A 24,051-nucleotide genomic window follows, 5' to 3' on the forward strand; every position below is an offset into this window, starting at 1 on the left:
CGATTTGAATCTCTTCGGAATGAGCCCCATCCGTTCCCCAGACGCCGACGGCGGCTTCGGGCACCGCAGGAGGGAAAGCAGCGCTCGGACAGAGCGCGGGTTGGGCGTGCAGGACGACGGAAACTCTCATTCGACGTTCCTGCGCGTTAGTGGGCCGTTTGCTCCCACGGATGAACACCGGCACCCGACGGACCCCCTCCGGAGCATCCCCCGGCGGAGCTCCGCTCAGTGCTCCGCGCGTCCGGGAGATGGGACGGTGCGCTCCCGGGGAGATGGGACGGTGCGTTCCCGGGGAGATGGGACGGTGCGCTCCCGGGGAGATGGGACGGTGCGCTCCCGGGGAGATGGGACGGTGCGCTCCCGGGGAGATGGGACGGTGCGTTCCCGGGGAGATGGGACGGTGCGCTCCCGGGGAGATGGGACGGTGCGTTCCCGGGGCCGCGGCCGAGCGCTGCTGCCCCGCAGAGTTCACTCCGCACAGCGGAGCTCCCGCGGATCGCGCCGATGTCCCCCGCGGGCGTTGCGTAACGCTTTGCGTAACCGGAGCGGCTCCGCGCTGACCGCGCGCACCTCGGGGGGGTCCGGGACTCCCGCAGAGCCGCCCCCCGCCCCGCCCCGCCCCGCCCCGCCCCGCCCCGCCCCACGGCGCGGAGTTCCGAGCGCGGCGGGGCCGCCCGGAGGCGGAATGGCCTCGGGAAAGGCGGCGGGGGAGCGGCGCTGGGAGCTGGTGCGCTGGTGGGTGCGGGGGTCGGGTGCGGAGGTCGCGGTCGCCGCTGGGAGGGGCTCCGTAGGGTCGGGTCGGGTCGGGTCGGGTCGGGTCGGGTCGGGGGTGGTGTGCGTAGGGGTCCTGAGCTCTGTGTGTGTGGCTGTGCCGGGGCCAGGAGGGGAATCCCGGCACCTGGGGGGGCTCCGGGCGCTTTGCAGTGTGCGTGCAGACGGGCGCGGAGCTCCAGGCGGAACAGCTCAGGGCGGTTCTCGGCAGCGGAGGGTCGCGGAGCTGCCCCGGTCCGGGGCTTCGTGGTTTGGGGAAGTGCCCCCGTCCTACACAGGAGGAGCATTGGGATTGGCAGCGCCCTGCTCCCGCGCGTGCTCGGCTGTTGGAGATGCACGGGGAAAGTCTCGGGGACGGGCACGGATGCTGTGGGGTCATTGCGGCTGCCGTTAGGAGCCAGGGGTGCTGGGGCAGCGGTGGAGCGTGGTTACACGCTGTTTCCTTCCGTGGATGGAACGATGGCAGCGGCCGGAGCCGCTGGGACAGGCTGACATTGGGAACGAGCTTTCTGTGTATCTTTGTATCTTTAATTGTGCAGTTTGTGACGTTCGAGGCGTGTGACTTTTGTGCAGGGCGCTGTAGCCATGCCAGGCTGCGGACGGAGCGGCTCCGGGGGTGACGCGGAGCTGGGAGCGGCCCAAGGACTGCCCCGCGTCCGGGGAGCGGGGCCGGGGCTGGCTGGGAGCCGGCGGGGAGGGGAAGCATCTGAGGATTTTCTTTTTTCCCCTCTCCTTGGCTGTTTAAGTTTTCTTAGCGCCTCTTCTTGCAAACTTAGAGCCACAACCTTGTGATGTCTGCTTGGCGCGGCTGTTCTGCCATCGCTCTTCACTCCCTCCTTCCTTCCCAGAAGACGTTTTTCTTCGCGTGTTGCTGCTTTTTACATTATCGCATGCAGGAGCTGCCAGAGAGCATTAGGACTGTAGAGCCTTTGCACTCATCTTCCAGGAAAATCAGCGAACAGTCGATCCGGGGCTCTCTGGGATCCCCCCCAGCTTACTTCTGCCCGGAGCGGGCTGCCCTGTGCCGTGCCTGGCTTCTGTTTGTCCCAATTAATGGGCACAGGAAGTGAAATTCCAGGTGTCTGTGTGTGTGTGTGTGTGTGTGTGCATCCCCAGGTGGTGCTACAGAGGCTTTAAATAATTAACGACTTGCTGATGACATTTCGTGTTCAGAGGAGGGTGTGTGCAGTGCAGCTGAGACGCAGGCAGCTGGGATTTGTGCTGGACGTGGGAGCAGAGGCCGGCACGGGCATCTTGCTCACGTAACAGAGGACCCGCTCTTCTTTAATCACAACAATAAACATCGATTCTTAACTTGATTATCATTAAGCTTCAGCATTGGCCTGGCATTCCAAACGAGGTTAGGAAGGCGTCTGTCCAGCCCTGCTGGCGCTGGGGCTCAGCAGGGGGACACGCGGTGCTGGGGGGGCTGGGGGGGCGGCCGTCACCTCGGGCTGAGCCGTGCTGTGCCTCGGTGTCCCGGGGCAGTGTCCCACAGTGCTCTGCAGCCGTTCTGAGCATGAGAAGCTGCACTGGGGATGTCAGGGGGTGCTGCTGTAGGGCGGTGCCGGGCAGGGGCTGTGGGGACGCTCCAGGCCGGGCTCAGGTGCGAGCACTGATTTGTAATTTTGCTGCTTTCCTTTAGGAACATGCTGCTATTATTACTGCCTGACTTGCAACTTCAAGCAGCGTTTCTGGGCCGGCTGCTCCCTGCTCCCTGCATCTCGCTCTCTCGGCAGCGCTGCGCTAATAAATATTTCAGCCTTTCTCACTGTTATTTTTAGGTACGTGAGGGAGGGCCGGTTCCGCATCGAGGAGAGGACGCTGACGGCCTTCCAGTGGCTGTACTCCCCCCAGCAGCACCGCATCGTCAGCCGCGCTGACCTGGGCTCACCCAGCAGGTAACTGCACCGTGCCCCTGCTTCGCTGCGTAAATGCTTTGGGGTCTGGGGGCCGCCCCGCCCCGGGGCAGCTGTAAGCGATCCCTCTGGGAGGGTGTTTGCTCTGACACCCTGATCGTGTTCAGTGCTTGAAGTCTTTCCCTCAGAACTCCTTGGAAATGCGTTTTTGAGCCGTACCATGGGTGTGCGTGAGGGCTCCTTCTGCTTCTGGTGCCGTGCGCAGTGCTGCTGTGTTAGAGCTGAGTGTAAAACATTGTTAACATAAAAGTCTGGTGGGTCTGCAGCCCCTTTTGGGTGCTGGATGCCTTTCCTCTGCCATCAGAGCCCCTTGGAGCCCTGCAGCACGGCTGCCTGCAGCTGGGGGCTGCCCACAGGCACACAGCAGGACCAGGAGGAGGAGGAGGAGGAGGAAGGGCTGGAGTGTGACTTGCTTCCTGAGATGGGGATTCCTCTGCCACCAGAGAGGCTTTGTGGGAGCAGTCAGACTCACTGTGATCACTGTTGATTTTTTTTAATGAGTTTTTGCAAATTGCCATCAAGGTTTGCGTTGATCTCAGCGTCCAGGCACGCGTGTCACGTGGAACCTGAATGCTTGTGATAAATAGCGTCAAGTGCTGCTGGAGTTAATTCCTTGGGATCGATTCCATTTCCCGGTGGGCTGGGAGGTGACCCCCAGCGATGAGGGGTAGCGTGCAGGGCTCTGCCCCCTGGGGATGTGATGGGACATGGGGGAACGGCGTGGAGCTGCGTCAGGGGGCACCCGAGGGTGGAGGGCACGGCCCCGAGCTGCTGCAGCCCCAGGAGCTCTTTCTTTGTGTGGTGGGGATGACAAAGTGAGCGGGAGGAGGTGCTGTGTTGGTTACTGACACACACCAGAGTGCTCCGGGGTCTCACCTGAGCAGTGTTTGCAGAAGGATGGGGGCATGGAGCCCGATGCAGTTGTGTGTGCAGCAGGGCTCTCTGTTCCAGCTCTGAGCTCTGAGGCCTCTGCTCTCCAATCCCACTGTGCGCAGCTGCAACTTCAGTCACTGTTTGAAAACTCATTTAATTTGGGTGGGATTGCTGGTGTGTGACAGCGTGCCTGCCTGCAAGTACCTGCACCCTCAGAAGGAGTGGGGGTGAGTGCCCCATCCGCCCCATCAGGAGGAACGGGAATTTTGCCTTTCATTCCTCTGGGTGCAGAGTTTGGCCCTGGGAACTCTTCTCTTGTGTGGTTGCAGTCTGCGTGTGTGTTCAGCTCGGCCGTAGCAGATGGAGGGGCTCACACGAGGCTGGAGTGTGGTTTTCAGTGGAATTTGCAGATCTCTGCTCCATTTTCTAGCGTGGTGGGGCTTTTTTTTCTTTTCCTCTTTTTTTTTTTTTTTTTTTTCTTTGTCTTCTGCCTCTCTTTACCAAAGAGTCCTTCGGCTCTGACAGCCGCAGGGAGGTGCGATGGGCACAGCCCCCAGCTGTGCCGCCGGGGTCACCCGGCGATGCTGCGGAGCCCCACGAGCATCAATCCTTCCCCGGCCCCGGGGCGCGGTGCGATGCAGTGCGGGGGGGCTGCGGGGCTGCGGAGCGTGGCCGTGCCCCCCCCCCGGGCCACCCCCCGCCCCGTGGCGGTGCCTCTGTCGGCGCGGAGCACCCCCAGCCACGGTGCCATAGCTGCAGCTGCGCCCCGGGCGGCCGCGGGGCGGAGAAATCCGTCTGTCTGCGTTCATCCGACGCCGATGCTGGCGGAGTTAATTGTGCATAGAGGGAGCAGCCGGGAAATCAAGGTAAGGTGCTCCGAGTCCTTCCAGATCTGAACCGCGATCGCAGTGTATGGAAGGATTTAAACAGCGTGTGGGGACTGGGATGCGGATCTGTGCGGTAAGCCTCATGCGGGAGAGATTGAGGTCTGCGTTGCTCCTTGTTTTGATCCGGGATGGGCTCGGCTGGATGTCAGCGTGAGGCGCAGCTGGGAGAGCTATTGTTGAAACGCTTCACAATTCTGTTTGCGTTTGAATAACGCAGTGAGCTGGAGGCATGCGGGCGTTCTGGGTCGGGGATGGGGACGGGGCAGCTCCTGCTCCCCAGCAGCGTGCCCTCTGTGTGACAGTCACTCGGTGGAGTGAGTGCCCGTGCTTGTGTTAGGTGCTGAAAATTCAAAGGAGGCAACTTCAGAAGGGCTTCTTGGTGCTCTGCTCTGGGAATTGTGGTTGGTACGAGCTTTGAGCAGCTCTTGGTGGCACTGAGGGTACGGAGCTGCCTGCAGCAGGGCACCTCGCTGCTGGGGAGCCCGCAGAGCTGCTGTGTGGCACAAATAGGACAGGGAGAGAGGGTACCGTGCTGTGTCCCCGGGCACCCTCACCCCACACTGCTCCCGGTGTGGCACAGCACGGTGCCTCCTTCGTGCTGCTCACCCCTGTGTGTGCAGTGAGTGGTGCCTGGTGTGGGGCTGGAAGGGCTGCGTGTTGTTGGCATCCTTGTGCACAGGCATGAGATGAATCCTGCTGCATGCTGCTTTACTTCATCTTTTGTTTGCTCCAGGCTTTACTGTTTTATTTAAAGCTGCTTGTTGCTTTAGGAGCACAAGGGACAGAATATCTGTCCCCACAGTGCGATTTATTGAGAGTTGGAAACAAGCCAGCAAGTGTAAATTCGGGTTCAACAAGAGCCGTGCTTGCAGCCAGCAGGCGGGCTCCCTGCGAGCGCTGCTTCCAGAGAGCATTTCCCTCTGCCTTTGCTGCCGGTTCCTCCCATAGGGCAGCTCGTGGCAGCCACAGCTGCAGCACTTCTCTCTTTGAGATGTGGCATCCTCCCCCGTCCCCGTGAGCGCCGTGTGGCAGTGGGTCTGGGGGCTGCTCGGAGCCCATCTGCTGCTGCTGCCCCCCACCTGCAGCCAGGCTGCTCTGCGCATCCTTAGCGGCTGCTGTGGAAACAGGAACGGGGCTTCAGCAGCAACATTACCATGAGGCGTTTTTTCCAGGAGCTAAAAACAGCTCATCCTCCCCAGACCTCTTTCCAATTTCACGGGGGCAGATGAATCCCTGCTTACGCTGAACATCTGCCTCCAAGCTGGGTGCCAACCAGGAGGCTGTGTTTGGATCTAGCCCAGATCTTGCAAACCTGCCCCAAATGGTGGAAAAATCCAGGTGATGCTGGCAAGATGTAGCAGGGCCTCGACAAGCTCGTGTCCAAACCTGGTGCGTCCTGCTCGTGGCGTTTGGATGGAGCCATGTACATGTTTGGCCTCGAGTCCAAGTTCCCATTGCTGCCCAAACCCGATCCCACACCAGTGCTCCTGGCTGCAGGCAGACATGGCTCAGCCATCTGCTCCCAGGCCTTGGGGGAGCGGGGCTGGGTGTCCCTGAGCACTCTGCAGGAGGAGGGCTGCAGGCGTGCGGGGCTCCACGGACGGATTCTTCCTTACAGTTCCCCTGAGGGAGCAGTTCCAGGGACCGCTTGTATTAAAGCTTATACACTCCTAACTTCTGGCCTCAAAGCGCTCCAGTTTAATACCCGTGCTTTCCTCCCACCCCCATGCTGTGCCAAGTGCTTTGCATTTTTAGTTCTTTTTCTGTCTTGCCACAGTTTCTTTGCAGGCTGTGGTCTCATCCCCTCCTGCTTGCTGCAGGAATTGGGCTGTGCTCTCCCTGCTGCCCCGGGTGCAGCTCCAGAACTCCACGTGCTGCTGCCGACCCCCTGCCCACCACGGGGAAGCAGCAGAACTGGTGGTTTGTCCACTTTCATCCCAGCACATCCTTCCTCAGCAAAGAGGTGGTGGTGAGGACCGTGTGGCAGCTGCCCAGGTGGCCGGGGAACATGGGGGGCAGCCGTGCCAGCCCTGCCCAGGGACCTGCTGTCACTGTCAGCATCCCAGGGTTGGCTTTCCTCATGGGATGCTCCCGAGCATTGTGTGTGCAGACCCCAGAGGCCCCATGTGTTTGCTGTGAGCCTGAAGCACCCTCCTTGGTGCTGAGCCCGCACAGAAGGAACGCTGTGATGCAGAGAGGTGGAGAATGTGGACACGTGGCAGAATGTACTGGATGGAGGTCTAAGGTGCACGAGCCTTGGAAAGCAATCACTTCTGTACACAGAGTTTTGAGCTCGGGTTGGGCCAAGAAGGCTGACAGGGAGCGAAGGTCTGAGGGATGGCTGTGTGAGCACTGTGACCAGGTGAGATCTGTGTCCGTCTGCAGGAGGAGCTGGGCCAGGTGCTGCCGAGTGCATCGGGCACCCACGGAGCTGTGTGTGCTCAGCAGGACTGCAGTGTGGGCAGGTGCCGTGGGGAGGGGGCTGCTCGGGGACAGGCTCCTCCAGTGGGCACATTCCCACTGCTGCCTGCTGCTTAGGGAGGAGCACCTGGGGCAGGGCTGCCCCTCTTAAATGCTTCTAAGGCTGCTAATAATGACTGTGCTGATCTTCCTTGCTATTTTCTGGCCTGTTGAGCATTCTGCTGGGAATTAGCTCTCCATTTCTGTCTGGATGTGTGTGCAATTGCTGCTCTATTTTTCAGGCTGATCCTCCCAGTTAAACCTCAGATGTAATGAGCCTTCTCTAATGAGTTTAACAAGTGGGCTTTAGGTAAACAGCCGGTGCAGCTCAGTTCCCCCCTGAGGAGCAGAGTGGCTCTGTCTGACAGAGGCCCTTGAATTCCCCACCCCAAGTGTGTGCCCGGTGGGTGTGTGGCTGTCGCTGCCCTTTGCTGGAGCAGGCAGCTGCTCTGCTCACTGCTCAGCACTGCATTGCTGCCGGCTCTGGGGTGGCTGCCTTGGAGAGCCGTGCTCACAGCCCCTGCCTTGGTGGGATGCTGCTGCTTGAGGCACTGAGGTCCTCACTTCATCTTGCTCCAGCAGCAGTGCTGTTAAAAATATTCCATGTTCTGAGTCAGAAGTAATTCGGACTCTTTTCCTTTGGTCTGAGGCTGCTGATACGCACAGCGTGTTCTTCCTGCCAGGACAAAATCTAATATTTCTGGGTGCCCACAACCTTCCTGAGAACCATAATGGAAAGATGAATGCCCTCAGTGCACCACATGCAATATTAAAGCACTAATGATGCAATCCATCTCCCTCGGCCCACACAGCACAAGGAAGAATCGCACTGCCCTTCCTGGGCAGGACCCAGCTCGGCTGGGGGCCCTTTGTGCTGTGCAGACCCCGTGCTCAGGTACTGTCGCTGCACTGAGCACCCCGTGCTGCTGGGAGCTGTGCCAGGCTCTCCATGCAGATGTGTGTCTCTGAGCGTGGCTGTGCTCCTCTGCAGTGCAGCTGGGCACTGGGGAAGGTGCTGGAGGCGACCCCTCTGCCCCAGCTCCATCCTCAGCAGGGCTGCCCAGCAGCCACAGCTCCAGCATGGGCTGGCAGTGTGCTTCCCTTTGTAAACAGGATCAACCCAGTAGTTTGTACTCATTAAGCTTTAATGGCACGCAGTTGTCAGCACATTGTTATTACTGCGGCCTCTCCTCCCTCCCATCTCGCTCCTTTGTTGCCTGCTCTTGCTGTGCCACCATGGAGCCACCCAAAAAGGTGGGCACCCCCTTCCTGCCCGGCCCCACAGCTCGGGCTGGGCTGGGCTGTATTTGTTTGCTTGTCAACATTTGGATGCGCTGCTTTGTGCCTGGAGAAGAGCAGGTCGGGGCTGCACGGTGAGCTGGGCGATGTGCTCTGCTGGTTCTGCTGGAGATCCCCTGGGAGCCTGTAATTTTGTGTCATGCAGATGGCACCACGGAGGCATCTTCCCCCAGGCTTTTGTTCCTGGCTTTGGCTGATCAGTTCTGATATGGCTGCACCTGCTCTGAAAGGAGGAAGCTTTTTTCCTCTGTTATTTTGTGCCCGATGTGTGAGTTACCTCGGAGGGAAAAAGCAAAGGAGGAATGTGTCCTTGCAGGCAAACTCCTGGCACAGTGGGGAGGTGCTGGTGGGGCTGAGCCGATGCTGATGGGCCCCGGGGCCGGGAGCTCCCTGTGCTGCTTCCTGCAGCCCGCACTGTTTGCCCGATGCCTCCTGCAGCTCCGAACCAGTGAGTTCACACGGGGACGGAGGTGGCAGAGCAAGCTGCGGTAATCGGTGCTTAAAAGCACATTTCTACATGGAGGGCTCCTGTTTTCCTTTGCTCAGAGTGGTTTCTGATGCGATGCCAGCTGTGGATTGAGGCTTCCCATGGCTGCTGCCGCCGTGCCGCTGTTTGCAGGGTGTGCAGGAGCTGCTGCGGCCGCGTTGTTGTGATGCACTGCAGAGCTCAGCCACGCGGGGAAGCTCCCGCTGCGGTGCTCAGGCGTGGAAATGGTGAGCAGCTCTGGGCAGGGATCAGCTGGTGTGTGTCAGCCAGGCGTGACCGCGGGCAGAGAAGTGCGAGCGTTGTGCTGCAGCAGCACAGGCTCTGTGTTGGAGGAGGCTGGGGAGGAGTGGGCTGTGAGCTCCAGGTGCTTTGTGGTGCCACAGCTTCCAAGCCAGCAGCACGCTTTGGATTTTATATTTTTAAACAGATGTCCTCGAGAGCTGTAAAATGCAAAGGATTTTCATCATATATCTCTTCCTGTAATGAGAGATTAACGTGGGCAGAAAGGTGAGAGTTGGAATAGCTGGATTACAGTTGGGTTTTCGCCCTGCACGTGGGTTTCTCTCTGTAGTCCTCCGTTTCCTCCCCCTTCCCCATATCAGGCAGAGTCCGAGCGCCTCTGTGCAAGGCTCCACGTGCTGGATCCCACATAGGGTGCACTGAGCCTCAGCACATGGGGGCTTTTCTTTGGCTGCTGCAGGGCTGAGGCTTCTGGAAGGATGCTTGGCGTTCCCGACCCTCCCAAGCAGTGGCTGTGGGCCCCACGGAGCTGCTGGGCAGCTCCTCCCCTCGAGGTGCTCACAGATGGTGCCACTGCTGCCGTGACACAGCAGTGCTGTGTGAGTGCCCACGGCTGTGACACAGCTGCTGTTTTGCCCCAGTGTGACTCCTCAGCGCTGCGGTGCCGTGTGGCTTCGGCCGTTAGGGGAAACGCGATGTTTGTGCATAAGGCTGTGAGAAGCCTGAGGTCACAAAAAAAAGAAGGAAATGACTTTGTGGTGGGTGTGTGCCTGTGCATGCGCCTCAGAGCGAGCGTGGGGCGGCCAACCTGGCGGCCTGCGGGGGTCCCCCACCCCGGCAGGGAGCAGCAGTGCCCCGCGAGCCCCACCCGGCATGCTGCCAGCACGGCCACCGCAGCCCTCGGCCGGAGCACCGCGGCAGCGCCGAGCAGCCACCATGTTCCAGAGGAAGCGCAGCGTCTCCTTCGGTGGCTATGCTTGGTGGGTGGCTTTCGCTTCAGCTCCTGCGTGCTCGCGGCTGTCCTTCCCCCTTCGGTTCCTCCGGGGCAGTCGGGGTGAGGCGGCACCGCGGGAGCTCGTGGTCCGTCCTGCTGGGAGCGCGGGGACGCTGGGAAGGACGTGCTGCTCTCGTGCCCCGATCTCAGTGGGACACTGTGCTCCTTTCCTAAGAGTTGTGTGGAACTATTGGGAAAGACTGTAAGAAAATGGCACTCTTCTTCCTGTGCCCTCCCTCCTTTCTTTCTCCCTAAGGTGTTTTCTGCCGTTTCAGGGCAGTGCTGTGTTTCTGGCCAGGCCCTGGGAGCGGATGGGTGAGCTGACAGCTTGGCAGCTCTGCGGGCACTCAGCAGTGTCCTCCCCGCGTGGCTGCTTTCCGCTGCTGATAGGCAGCAGTGGTGTGGGGAGGAGTGCTGCCGGGCCGGGGAGTGCTGAGGAACAGATGCGGTGTGGGACAGCAGCGAGCTCCTCGAGGGTTGGCAGAGCCTTCAGGAGTCAGGTGTTTCGCTGCATGCTTTCTTTCCTGCATGTAAAAATTATGGGGAAGTGCTCTGAATAACTGATTTGGAAATAAGTTTTGGGACGTTTGGGATTGTATTGCACTGGGAAGGAGCTGCAGCTTTGCCTTGCAGCTGCCGTTTGTGGCCGTGCTGGGCTCATCCCCTGAGCAGTCGTGTGGCACAAGTGCAGCCCAGGGCCGCTGCCTTCCACCCTGCAGGGCGCGCGGGGTCATCCAGGCTTCGCTCAGTTCTTCTCCACTTTGACAGTTGGAGAGATAACAGCTAACCATCGAGCAGCAGGGTGGCTGTGTGCTGCTGGAGCGCTGGCTGCCGGCCGGTCAGAGCGCGCTGTCAGCTTTTCTTATCGTTTAACATCAGGATCAATTTCTGCACAGTGAGAAGCGATGGTTATGGGAGGACCCCCCTTCCACGCGCAGCCCCACTCCTCGCAGCCCCCCGCCCTTCCTGTGGCGGTGCAGGGACTGAGCCCGGGGCGCCGGCGCAGCCCTGGGCGGCAGCTGCAGTTCGCAGCCCTGCGCTGGGAGCTCCAGTCGCTTTCTGTACCGGCCGCATCCGTTCCCACGGGCGTGGGAGCAGCTGCCCCCTGCCGGGCTCCCCACGCTCGCTCAGTGCCGTGGGTGTGCAGCTGTGCCCACGGGGGCTGGTGGCACGGCGGGGGACGCAGCACGGCGCGTGGGGACACGGCCTCGTGGGGCGGGCAGTGCTGTGCAGGAGCAGGGGGAGCAGCAGCGCGGGGTGGAAGCTGCGGTGCTGCGGTCGCAGCGCACACAGCAAAGCTTTCAGAATGACTTCTTTGGCTTTTTGTCAGTGGTGGCTTTAAAGATAGGGAGCTAACCCACGGGGCAGGTAACAACAGCTCGTCTCCTTTGGTGGTGATCACATTTTGCATGGCATCGTAATGATTTGCATTAGTTGATATTAATATGGCTTTAACCACAGTAATTCTGTGGGGACTGTCACTCGTCACCAAAGCAGTGTTGAGCCACAGGGGCTGATCCTGCTGCACTGTGGGTCCTTACCATGGCCTGGGCTTCCTGCAGGGCTGTGGGATCCGGTGCATGTCCTGGTGCACTGCACAGTGACGTCTCAGCTCTGTCCTCATCACACATGGGCTGTGTGGGGGGCTGGGGAGCAAGGTGGGGGGAGCTTAAGCACAGGGTAAGTGGGTTTGGGAGTGTGGTGGGAGTGATGAACCCATATGAAAGAGCCAAGAGGGAAGTATAGGAATGAGCTGGGGTGTGTGTGGGCAGGGTTTGTACCTCGGGTCCTCAGATTGAACGCGGGCACATGTGTGGGATCTGTGGTGGCATAGGCACAGCTCTGTGCCCACCATAACACTGCTCTGCTCTCTCCCCAGGATTGACAAGACGATGCTGGCCAGCTTGAAGATGAAGTGAGTACTGCCCTTTTCTCTTACAAACCATTGTCCTGTGTAGTGCATGGCGGGCTGGGCTGGCTTTTTGCTGGGAGGGTTCATTCCCATTCCCAGCCGCCTTCATCTGGTACTGGGGCTGCTCCACAGGGCTGCCCCGTCCTCCTGCCCTTGGGGGGTGTTTCTGTGCCCACCTCACAGTGTGTGTTCCTCTGAAGCCTCCCTTGACTCATGTTGTGAGTGTAAGAGTCGCAGCCGTGCGGTGGCTGCTGTGCAGGGTGCGATGGGAGGGCCCTGCTGTGCTCGGGGCATTCAGCTCAGATTTGACACCAGGGTTGTGCACTGCCTGGGAGATTGCTGTGCATGTCCTGCAGTGAGGGGGCTGAGGCAGGGTGTGCTGATGGCATTGGCTCAGAGCTGAGGGATGGAGCCTGCAGCACTGACAGCTCCGAGCATCCCAGCACACCTCCCCGGGAACGTGGCCGTGCGGCCGCAGCTCTCCTGAAGGTCCCACCACCAAAGCCAACCGTGGCAGTGGGGGCACCCCATGTTCGCCCCCGTCTCTCCCAGTCCCACTTCCCAGGTTGGGGATTTTCCACTGTGTGTGCTCCTGCTGCTCCCGGTACTGTTGGCATTGTGGTGTGCTGCTGCAGAAGTATTCTGGCTCAAGGTAACGTGTCTGGATAACTGCTCATGCGGTTTCCCTTTATAATCATTACTTGTGCAAATTATTCATTAATGGAAAAATATACAGAGAGCCTTTGGGGAACCTGCGGCGTGACGGAGCCCGTGAAATGCCCTTTGTGAGCAGCGTGCCAGGAGCGCTGCTGCTGAGCTTGCTGCTCAGGTTTTTGGTGAACTAATGAGAAGTTTAAGTCAACGTTTACAGCTTTGGGGCAGTCTCAGTGCGCTTTCTTTTTCTGTGCCTCATGCACCACACTGTGCTGCGCCCTGATTTTTTTTTCCAGGGCCTTTGTAACAGTTCTGCAGCAGAAATGCTGCTTGACCTTCTGTGCCTGCTCATGGCTGCACGCTGGGGCATGGGGCTGCAGCCGGGCAGGGCTGTGAGCCCACAGCCCAGGGTGCTCATGCCCTGTGCTCCCCCACGCCCCCCATCTCATTTGGGGGCAGATATTGTTGTGTTTTTTTTCTTTCCCCTCCCCTCATAATGCATTTTTTGTAATAGCGAGGCATCTTTGCTGCTGTGTTGCCTGGCATGAGTGCATGCCTGCAGAGCCTCTCGGGGTGCGATAGAGGACTGAATGCCATCTCCTGGGAGGTGACTTCAAGCACTCATGAAGTGCAGCCAGAGCCCTGCTGTGCTGAGCTATGGGAGCAGTGGGTGCCTGCGGTGCCCCCTCCAAGCACTGTGCTTTTCTGTGGAGCAGAAGCTCCTTTCCACTGTTATCAGTGCCTGCCACATTGCAGCAGTGCCACGATGGCAGCCGTGCAATGCTGGGTGCTGCTGGGGGCTGCCCCAGGGTGGTGCAGGAGGGGCTGTGGGCTCAGCCTCACTCGTGGCCCAGAGGTGTTCGCTCAGCTGTGTGTCCCTGCAGTTCCACCTCTACTTGCAGCTGACGCTTCCCATGACCTCTTAGCGCTTCTGCTTCGTGCACAGATTGCCTCGCAAAATGTTTCTGTAATTGGGGCCCAGCCAGAGCCACATTAGATATCTGTAAAAGCCGTTTTGGGTTGCTAACATCCTCTTATTATTGCTGCAGCCTTCTGGCTGGGATGACAGGCGTCAGCAATTTGCTCCACCATATAACTTGTTAACAAAAAGATGAGCTGCTGCCTCCAGCCCAGGGAGCACTTCAAGGAGCCTCGAGCGCTGCAGACATCAGCAGTGACCTGCAGGAATCTGCTGCTGCTGGGGCCTGGAGCTCCTGGCTGCAGAGGGGGCCCTTGGGTGGCTGTGCACCCCATGTCCTGTGGGCTCCTGGGGTGGGAGCAGGGCCTGGGCCCACTCGTGAAGAGCTGTGGAGCACAGCAGGCTGCCCTGCGTCCACTGCTTGCGGTGATGAACACAAACACACAGGTGGCACCAGAGCTTCAAAGCAGATTTTCCCTCTATCTCTCTCTCCCTTTTCTTTTTTTAATTTGGCTTTCATTAGTTCCTATGGTAACCATATGTCTGAGGGACTCGAGACTGGAGAGAGTAAGAGGATGCTGCAGAGGGGGAGAGCTGGAGGAGGGGGATTGGCAGTCCTGGCATTGTGGCCAGGATATGCTCGGCCTCATTCTGTTCTGGGAGGTGTTGGGACGCACTCGTGGGTGCAGTCAGAGAGCAAACGTGCTGCAGAGCTCCGAGCATCTCTGCTGTTCAGGAGCGGCTGCTGAGCTGCTGCCTTTGGGCCCGGCCTCCAAAGTGCCAGGAAGCCGTGGTGAGTGCAGGTCCAGCTGTGCCCGAGGTGCTCTGTCTTTGCAACTGACAGTGCACGCAGAGCAGCTTCTGCTGCAGCAAAGGCTCCCGTGGTGCTGGGGGCACTGCGAAGGGGAGCGTTGAGGTTCTGGTGTGCAGAGCCACGGGCTGCTCTGCAGAGCTCACGTGCGTTTGTGCTGCGTGTGGCCGCAGTCCGCTCTCAGGAGGTGCCACCCAGTGCTGCAGGGGGTTGTGCTGTAGCTGCGTGCCCAGGTCCTGCGTGGACGAGGGCCGCGGAGGTTGAGGGAGCGCCTTTGATTTCATGCCGCTGTCCGCCGGGGGGCGCTGTGCCGCCGCTGTCCGCCGGGGGGCGCTGTGCCGCCGCTGTCCGCCGGGGGGCGCTGTGCCGCCGCTGTCCGCCGGGGGGCGCTGTGCCGCCGCTGTCCGCCGGGGGGCGCTGTGCCGCCGCTGTCCGCCGGGGGGCGCTGTGCCGCCGCGGGACGGCGCTGGGCGTTACGGGGCGGACCGTGAGCGCGCGAAGGGGCGGCGCCGCTTCGCCGTGAGGGGCGGCATGTCCGCGGAGGGGCGGTGGCGGTACCCGGCTGGCTGCGTCATCCTGCCCGGCTATGGGACGCCCTTCTCACCCTGGGGAAACCCTTCTTGGTTTCTGGCGCTTCTGTTGTCCGCCGCGTTGGTTTCTGTGGATGTGTGTGTGGCTCATCTCATCGGAACGACTTCTCCTGAGCTTTTCCGGTGCGGTCTTTGTTTTAACCCCCGACTGTAATCTCATCCCTGATTTTTTTCTGTGAAGTTTTGCTGGAAAACGGACTGTGTTGGGACCACAAATCAGCTGCTCCCCCGTGTGCACGCTGGGGTGGTTCACGTGGCAGAGGAAGCAGAATTCACTCCGAAATGGAACGACCCCTTGGGACCGTCGGTGTGAAGAGCATCCCGGCAGCGCAGAGCTGCTGCTTCCCTTGGGCCGCACCTGGGAGCTCTGAGTCCTTCTGGCAATCAGAGCGGCTTAAACAAACACATCCACGTTAAAACCCAAACAAACAAACCCTAAAAACCCTCTGCTCGGGGCGGGTTTGGGCTCGTGTCCAGCACTGGGAGCGTGACTCGATCCTCCTGCTCCGGGGGGAGCATTTCCATCCCGTTCTCGTGCTCGGGCAGCAGTGTGTGCTGGGCACGGCTCGTCTCCGCGCTGTGCTCCCCGTGGAAGGGCTGCACGGGTGTGCAGGCGCAGTTGCGAAGGCGCAGAGCAGTGCAGCGCAGCGAAGCGGAGGTGGGAGTCGGTAATTTAAAGGGAGGAATGTATAACGCACAGAAGGGAGGGTGAAAGTAGGGCAGTGCGTCTGGTGTCTCGGATGAATCACCAGCCAGCTCTCGCCGCTTTATTTGCTCTTTATGCAAAGCAGTCGGTGTCGGCTGCGTTTTCCTCGCTGGTTTGGGTTCCTGTGCCGTGGAGCAGCACAGGGCAGTGCTGTGCCGGTGCGGTGCTGGCTGCCCGCCCCATGGCGCGGGGCTTCTCTGAAATCTGCGCTTTGTCCTCGTGGAAGTGCTGCTGTGCGGCCGAGATAGGGACGGGGCTGAGCCCTGCCCTCCCCCCGGCAGCACGCAGGAGTGGCCCCGGGGCCGCGCTGGGATGTGCTGTGATGCTGCTGCCGGGCCCAGCTCACCTGCGGGCAGGTGGGACGGCGAGCTGGCTGCAGTGGGCAGTGCTCGGACTGCTGTGGATGTCTTTGGGCAGAACTGGAGTGGTGTGCACTGTCAGCTCTGGGCCGACGCGGGGCAGAGTTGGATGTGTTGGATGATGCTGTGTCCGAGAGCAGAGCAGCTGCCACAAATCACATCCATTTTCTAGAGGGGAGAAAACTGCTTGGAAGATGGGAGCCTCAGTGGTATCCTATTTTCTTTATGGGCAGAAATGACTTCTAATGGGCACAAAACTGCTTGGTTGTTTTTTTTTTTTTTTTCCTGTGGTATCATATAATCCAAGAGGAAAAGTCTGGAAGGATTTGAGGGGCTTTGGCATGGTCCTGCCACGCAGCAGCAGAGGTCGGGGCTCCTCGGGGTGGGGGGCACTGACCTCATGTGAAAGAGGAAAATGTTTGCAGGTGGAGGGGGAGCTGCCCCTTGGCCCATGGTGTCTCCTGCTTGTGCCAGCCCGGGGTGGTGCCTGCAGGGTGGGGGTGAGCCAGGGTGCTTGGTCGCTGCTGGGGCTGCTCACTGCACGTTGTAGTGCAGAGCACGTTGTCCTGCTGGCACTGCTGTCGGTGCCACAAACAGGGACATGGGGGGTGGGTGGCAGGAGTTGGGTCTGAGAGGAGGGGCACAGCACAGCCGTGCAGGGCTGGCCCACAGCTGGCTGTGGATTTCCCAATCCAGCAGTCCCAGCACCGCTCCCCTATCTGCAGTGAGCACGCGGGTGCTCGCTGTTTCCAGGAAGGGCGGTTATCACTGCTGCCTCCTCCGGAGCCACCCAGCCCCGTGCCCTGCAGCAATCCTCAGAGCATCTCAGAGCTGCATGGGATGGAGGAGCTGTTCCCAGAGAGGGGGTTGCTGCGTGCCCTAAGGACCGGGGAGTGTTTCAGCCGTTCTGCCCGGTAAGCTTTAGCTTACATCAAATGTTGGGGGCAGAGCCTCTTTGGGGGAACCCAGCAGAGCCCCACTGATGCTCTCAGGACTTGGCTTGGTTTTTGTTAGACTCTTTCCCCTCGGTGGCTTGCCATAGATATTTGGGAGTTTATTAATGCAGAATCCCAAGCTGTGATGTGGAGGAGTCAGCTGCGATCCCGTGATGTGCGCGCTGCTTCCAGGAGACGTGCACGGCGCTGTGCTGTGTGCTGCTGCTGTGCGCTGCTGAATCCCGTGTGTTGAAACGCTGTCACTCCTATCAGAACAGCTTTCACATGTTTAAAGCCAGATTATCCACAATTACATCTGCCCAGAGGACTCAGCAGCCACGTGGGGCTATTTTTAGCTCTGCTTCAGGAGCAATAAACTGTGTTGGTTTGTATATTTCTTTCCTCCTGCTATATTTATGCTTTGTCAAAACAGGAGCTGTTTGCAGACCGTCAGAAGGAGGCCACCTGAAAGAATATCAGCCCTCCAAAAGCAAATATTGTTGTAACGGGGGGAGGGATGCTTAATGGCTGGACTGATAAAGGCACCATCTGGCCACGGATGTGTGCTCCTGCGTGTCCTGGTTTGCACAAGCACAGGGTGTTCTGTGGGGACTGTGTGCTCCCTGGTGCTCCCTGGGCGGGGGGGCCCTCCCCACCCACTGCACTGTGCAGTGCTGGGGCTGTGGGCAGTGCCTGGCTCAGGGGGTGATGCTGCGGGGTGATGATGCTGCGGGGTGATGGTGTGGTTCAGGAGCAGTACCTGTGGAGGGGCATGGCAGCATGGGGTGTGGGAGTGCAGGTGCTGTGCTGGAGCCCATGGCTGGTTCCCAGTGATGGTTTGATTCATTGCTATGCTGCTCCCATGGTTGTTGCTTCTTGCACTGGGCTGGGTCCTGGCCCAGCACTGCAGCCAGCGTGCCTGGAAATGGGCTCTCCATCTCCGGAGCTTTATTTCCAGAGGGGCTCATAATGTGCAGCATTGTGCTGGTTAGCAAATGGCAGGCAGAGATCAGCTGAGAACCTCATGTCAGTAAAGCTGATTTTAAAAGGCTGAAGCATCTCGGGCTCCTACCTGGGAGATGGGGGGGCTTGATGGGTGCGTGTGTGGGTTGGGGCTGTACTCTGAAATCTCTCTGAAGACTCAAAGGTGACTTCTCTCAGACACGGTCCTCTCTGATTCCTCTCAAATGTTACTGATGTCACGCACCAGGGACCATGACAGCTCCTTCCTCACACAAGCAATTCGCTGCTAATCCTCTCCAATTTGGAAAGCTGTGCTCGGTGTTCTTTTCTCTGGGATAATGCGGATTTTGTGACTCGGTGACATCCTGATAATAATGAGCAGCCCCGGTTAAACGGGGTGTGAGAGTGGGGAACAGCTCCCATTGGGTCTTCAGCAGAGCTCCAGCAATCAGTGCAGCTGCAGGAACTGAAGGCTCTGCTCTACATTTGCATGTTAAACAGAAGACGGGGAGGTTTGCTGCCAGGCAGGAGAAGTAGGGGGACTGCGTTGTCCTCTCCCTGGCAGCATTCAGGGCTGAGAAATGGAGCATGGCAGTCCTGCTCTCTCTCCCCCTTGTGAACAGGGAGCAGCATTGCTCAGAGCAGCGGTGCTGCTCACACTCCTGCAGCAGCTCCTGCCCATGGCCGTGCTGGGCTGCCTGGCCCTGCTCCCTCTTGGTCAGGCTGTGCAGCATGAGGTGCTGAATGAAGGGAATGCCCATTTGCCAACACTACCTGCCGTACTTTGTATCTTTAAATCGAGAGCGAGAGGCAAGAGAAAGGCTGCAGAACAATAGAAACCCATTTCTGAGCGTGATTGACTTGAGCGCACTCCCTATTGTGGGGATGTGTCACTGAGATAATAGCCGTGTTTTAGCTCCACAAATTACGCCTTTTCCCTCCTGTGCATCAAACAAGGTGTCAGAGGGAGGCAGGAAGGGAGCTGCTGGGTCCCTGGGTGGGCAGAGGAGCACTGCTCGGAGTGCCACGTCCCCTCGGTGCTGGGACACTGCCATGCACACCGGTGCCAGCAGGGTGGGGTGGAGCAGGGCTGTGGGTCCTCCGGGTCCTGGGGAGGAGGAGCTGCCCCAGCCTGCCATGGCTCATGGGGCCAGGCTGCAGGACGGCTGCAGGACGGTGCTTGTCCTGCTGCTGGCTCCAGGAGCACCGGGTGCTTCGCTGGGGTTGGTTTGCTGCACATCCTGAGTCTGGCTTTATTAATGATGTTAATGATAGATGATGGCATTTAGCTCACTGATTTGCTAGTGAATTTCAAAGGAACTGCTCCTACTGTAAAGACTTATTTCCTCTTCTGATTTGATCTAATTTAATTTAATGCTGAAATCTTGAAAACTTGTTCCTTCAGAAAGCCTTGATTCATAGCAAAAAATACCCCAAGTTATCAGGCATATGATTTCCATTTAATTGTGCTGCTGCCATTGGCATGGCAGCTCTGTGCCATGTTCCACCAAGCCAATGTGGGCCGGGCTGGAGCTGCCCCGGGGCTCAGCCATGGTCCCCAGTGCTGCACCCCGATCTTATCTCCTCTCTGCCTCTGCTCCCCTCCCTGGCCTGCAGCACTTTGCTTCCTCTCCCCGTGCTGCTGTTTCTGCACCCTCTGAACAGCCTGGATGTGTTGTGTGCTGGTTGGCACTGCAAGCTGTGGTGGGGCTGGGAACCACGGCACACTCCTTCTGTGATGTGTGTGCTGCCCAGGGGCAGGCTGAGAGCTTCCCAGCAGAGCTGTGTCTGTTGGGTGGCTGCTGAAGCCCATGAGAACCAGTGGACACACAGAAATTTGAGATAGGTATCTGTAGATACATAGATAGTTATCTGCAGATCTCCTCCCGTAAGAGCAGTTGCAGCTGTCTGAGCCCCTGGGCTACCAGCGATGACTTTGTGCTGAAGACGGAGAACGGAGTGCTCCCATCTGTCCCTCAGCTGCTGGGTCTGGGGGTGTTGCTGCAGCAGTTGGGGTGAAGGGTTCTGCCCTCTCTGTTTGGCCTCGCTCCATCTGCAAGGTTTCTTTGCAAGCCATGAGTGTAATGTAGATAATCCTCCTGTGATTCATGACCCTGTCGTGGCTGGGCATCTTGTGGCTGCCACTGGAGCAGTGGGCACAGCTCTCACCCCACAGGAGATGTCTGCCAGGTCAGCACTGCGCACCTCTGCTAGCACCGGGCAGCTGATGGCAAAGGGCGGAGGATGCTGCGGGCATCGCACGGCCCCGCACCACGCTTTGAACAGACTGCACTGCTCAAACAAATAGCCACACTGTGAATTCCCTTTCTGCCCTTTGTGCTTTAAGTTTGCTCCAAGGTGATAGTACAAAATCGTTTATTATCACCGTGCTGACACGGGTATAGCTTGCATTCTGCTTGCTGTTGTGATACATGGTGACACAAGAGGAGAGGGCTCATTTCACGTGGCAGAAAGGCACCTGACAGGGCTCCATGGTGCCCGCCCCGTGCAGCCCCCCCTCAGCTGCCGCTTTCCTGCAGTTCTGAGGGTCTCAGTCTGAGTGCTCCAGCAGACACAGCTGCTCCAGGTGGGTTTTAAAGTCGCATTAACTATGTGGATGTGGCAGCAGTGGTGTGGTGCTGCTGATCCTCTGCATGCTGCAGTAACGAGCTGCTCTGCACTGTGCTCTGGGCACTGCAGAGCATAGAGGGGCAGTGCAAGGCAGAGCTGCTGCAGCTCCTGCACCACCATGCATTAATGGCTACGTGGTTTGCAGGAGCAGGGGTCTGTTTGCAAGCAGCAGCAAACAGCTGATTGCACTGAGCAGCACAGGCACTCATTGGGCTCTTTTCTGTGCAGCAGAAATGCAGACAACAGTTCGAGCAGGGCTGAAGGTCCGGGTTCCCAGGGAGGAGCAATTTGCACCACTGGGGTTAATGGAGTGGTGTTTCTGTCTCTCGCTGAAGCTTAAGGTGCTCCTGAACTCTCCTCTCCAGGACATGAGGGGGCTGTGTGTGCCCCTGGGGGTGCTGCTGGCGTGGCTGTGCACTGCCCCCATGCCCACTGACAGGTGTGTGCCCTAGTGCTGCTATATGCCCATCTGCTGCTCCCCAGCAGCACAGCTTATCTCGGCTTCTGTCGATCTGCAAACAGTGCTGCCGCTCTCACGGGGGACCTGTTCCATTTTTAATGGGTACTGATATCCACCTGCACTTTGGCTTCCCTGCGAGACGAGAGGTCGTCTGTTTGTAATGAATTTTTGCTCTTTCACTGCAGCTTTAATTGCTTTCCCTGTTTGTTTCCTGGGCAGGCTGATAATTGTGCTGCGGAGATGGAGCAGCGCGGGCCGCGCTGTGCTGGGGTGGGCAGGAGGTCAGCAGTGGGCTCGGTGCGGCTGCTCGGGCGCACACCTTGTCCCCGTTGTGCCAGTACTGGGTGCCATGGCAGGGCAGGGTCACACGGGTCCCTGCTTTGCTTGCTCGCTGCTGTGTGAGCGCAGTGGAACGCTGAGCTGTCTTTGTTGGTGCTGGGGCTGCCGGAGGCACTCAGCCCTCATCCTGCACCGTGTGGGGTAACCAGACCCAGTCTGTCTGTCCCACGTTTCCTGCAGCCGTGGGCCGTGGGATGCTCACCTCCATGGGCGGGCAGTGGAGAGCAGGGAGCACTGCCCCTCCCTCCTCGCTTTGTTTGCTGGCTGCTAACCAAATGACCTTCTATCAAGAAAACAATTGAATTGAGTTTTCTGCTCTTATTAAATCTCTCCGTATGGAGAAGGCAGTGAGCTGGGTGCGGGCGCAGCAGCCTCCGCCCTGCCACCAAGGAGCCGTGCAGACTCTGCTTGCAGCACTTCTGTGCACCTGCTGCCCACACACACTGTGCTGCATGCAGACCCCTCCCCATTGCCCTTGGGCTCCATCAGTGGTCTGTGCTGAGGCCGAGACCCTCACCTGCTCCTGGGCTGTGTCTGAGCTCTGGCGGGGGCAGATTGTCCCCCCGCTGATGGGAAGTGGCGGCCTGAGCCCGCTCCCCATGCAGGGGGGCTCTGCTGCCCCCTGGACCACTCTGCAGATCCCAGAGCTGTGCATTTACAGACGGGATCTGCATCGAGTACACAGCCAGTCTGCGGCTGCTGCAGCGAGCCCTGATCTTCTGTGACCTTGGCCTCGTGTAAGGACATGTGTATGTTGTTTGAAGAGGATGTTGATCCAGAGCAGCAGGGACTGTGCCCAGAGCAGAAGCAGGTTGGAAGTTTCTTCGTCTCCTTGGTGGGTTCTCTGTAACCATCTGTAATTTGAAATGTGATTAAGCTTTCTCAAAGTCACCTTTTGCTGCTCCTAATGATGCAGCAGTGCTGGAGTTGATGCTCTGGAGGCTGTCAGCTCCTGGGGCTGAGGGATGTTTCATCCAAAGGGAAAAGCTTCATCTGCCTCGTGCTGCCTCGATTTTTCCTCTGTCTTTCTGACTGAAGCCATAACATAAAGCTCTAATCAGATTACTTGGGACTGGATGTAACATAATCTAAAGCTCCGTTTCTCGTGATGCTTAAAACTGGATGTACTCCTATCCTCATCCTGCAGCACATTTTTAAATGCTGTAATCACCTTCTTCATTTGCAAGCTCCAAAATCCTTTTCTCCCCATGCCAGGAGCACAGGGATGTGGCTGCTCCTGCAGGAAACCGGCCGTGTTTCTGCCGGTGCTCTGTGCTGCTGTCTCCTGCCTCCCTCCCCTGGGGTGGGCAGAGCCGTGGCAGTGCCTGTTCTGTGCGGTGGTTCCCTGGCTGTGTCGTGGTGGGGTGTGGGGCCGGGCTGTGCCCTGGGCAGCAGCGAGCAGCTCGGGCTCGCTGACGTACCAACACAAAAGCCAGAGCCAACCCCTCGATTTTCAGTATTCGATAATAATTTTCATTCATATCGCTTGATTGGGGGGGATTCTACAACGCGGGGGGCGAAGGCTTGGTGTGGCACAGAGTGGCGTTTTCAGATCCGTCTTTCTTGGCAGAGTGTCCAGGAGAAAATGCCAAGCACTGCACAAAGGATCCGTCTGCCCAGGTGATTTATTAATCATAGTGTGCAATTGTTCCGACCTGAAACGAGTTCTCCTGAGCCCCTCGGGACTCGGTTTTGTAGTTCACTGCAAAAACTGTTTTCTCCGAAGCAAAATCGTCCAGGCAATTCTAGAGAGAGCGATTTCTTCATACGGCAGCAGCAGCTGCTCAGCTCGGGGGTGATTTGGGCACTGCGGAGGTAACGCTGCAGCTCTGGGGAAGGACAGAGCTTCGGAGGAGCCCTGGGGGTGGCACCCCCAGCTCGGGGCCCCCGTGGAGGTGGAATGCAATGGGGAATGGGCCGGAGCCGAAGCGGAGCCTGGAGGTCCCACGCACCCTCTCACTGTCCACCTCCTTCTAAAACCCTCCTGCACAGTGAACGCTGCTCCTGCCGTGCTCACAAGGACACCCGAGCACGCTCAGCGGCTCTGCCCCGTGCAGGAGCAGCTCTGGGGACGGTCCCATTGGGGCTGGCCCTGCTCGGAGCTGCTCTGCCCTGCAGCATCCCTGGGGAGCTGAGCACGGCCCTACCTGCCCGCCCTCCTGCTAGGAATTATAGATCTGGTGCAAATGAAGTCCAGAAGACATTGATTATGGCAAAGACTTGTTTGCAGTGTTTGAGTGGAGACGAGAATACGGCTGAGTGTGTCTGCTGAAAGGGATTCTCTATTTCCAAATATGAGAGAATTGAACATCTTTAAAAATCAATACCAAGCCACTTCAGCATAAAACAAGAGCAGATTAATACTTAACTTGTCTGGAAGAGGGAGGAGAGACGGTGGAAGACGTCTCCAGAGACAAAGAGAGGCTCAGTGAGATCCGAAGCCTCTTGTTTAATGCGAGAGGTAAAAGGTTTAAAATTAAAACCCCTCCCCCTCCATTAAATGGAAGCTAACGAGGTGCTGCAGGGCTGATACCGTTTGGCATTGAAGCGGGCTCTGGTTTTGTTTTGTGTGCTGTGCCTCAGAAATTTGTCAGGCTGGTGAAGCCAGCAGCCAAGTGCTTCCACCGGAGCACGCTGCGTGCTGGTCCGACCAAAACTTTATTAGATTTTGCAGTGTGGGTCAGTGAGGGTGAGGGCAGCACCCAGAGTTAATGGTTAACGATTTCCTCCTGCCTGCTTGCATCCTCGTGCCCACCTGAGCAGTTTGGCACCGTCTGCTGTTGTCCTGGGGAGGCACTACCGTGTCCTGGAGCTTTGAGAGCTGTTCTTCGTCCTGGGGAAG

General features: G+C 58.6%; 1 protein-coding gene across 4 annotated transcripts in view; it reads left to right on the forward strand.

Moving 5' to 3' along the window:
* The first annotated feature begins 658 nt into the window (after positions 1-658).
* The window catches only part of RAP1GAP2 (RAP1 GTPase activating protein 2), a 43,942-nt gene continuing 20,549 nt past the window's right edge, over positions 659-24,051 (forward strand). For 2 of the 4 annotated variants that reach the window (XM_065732096.1, XM_065732097.1), the window contains exons 1-3: positions 659-735; positions 2,556-2,672; positions 11,810-11,845. In XM_065732096.1, the coding sequence (XP_065588168.1) occupies positions 686-735; positions 2,556-2,672; positions 11,810-11,845 (203 nt within the window). In that variant the 5' untranslated portion in view covers positions 659-685. Of the gene's footprint in view, positions 736-2,555; positions 2,673-9,809; positions 9,917-11,809; positions 11,846-24,051 lie in introns of those variants that run through there. The other 2 variants (XM_065732098.1, XM_065732099.1) reach the window with 1 other exon arrangement.

Source organism: Cyrtonyx montezumae, unplaced genomic scaffold (assembly GCF_038088225.1).
Source record: "Cyrtonyx montezumae isolate F1298 unplaced genomic scaffold, pur_monq_1.0 scaffold_15, whole genome shotgun sequence".
Classification (NCBI taxonomy): Eukaryota; Metazoa; Chordata; class Aves; order Galliformes; family Odontophoridae; genus Cyrtonyx; species Cyrtonyx montezumae.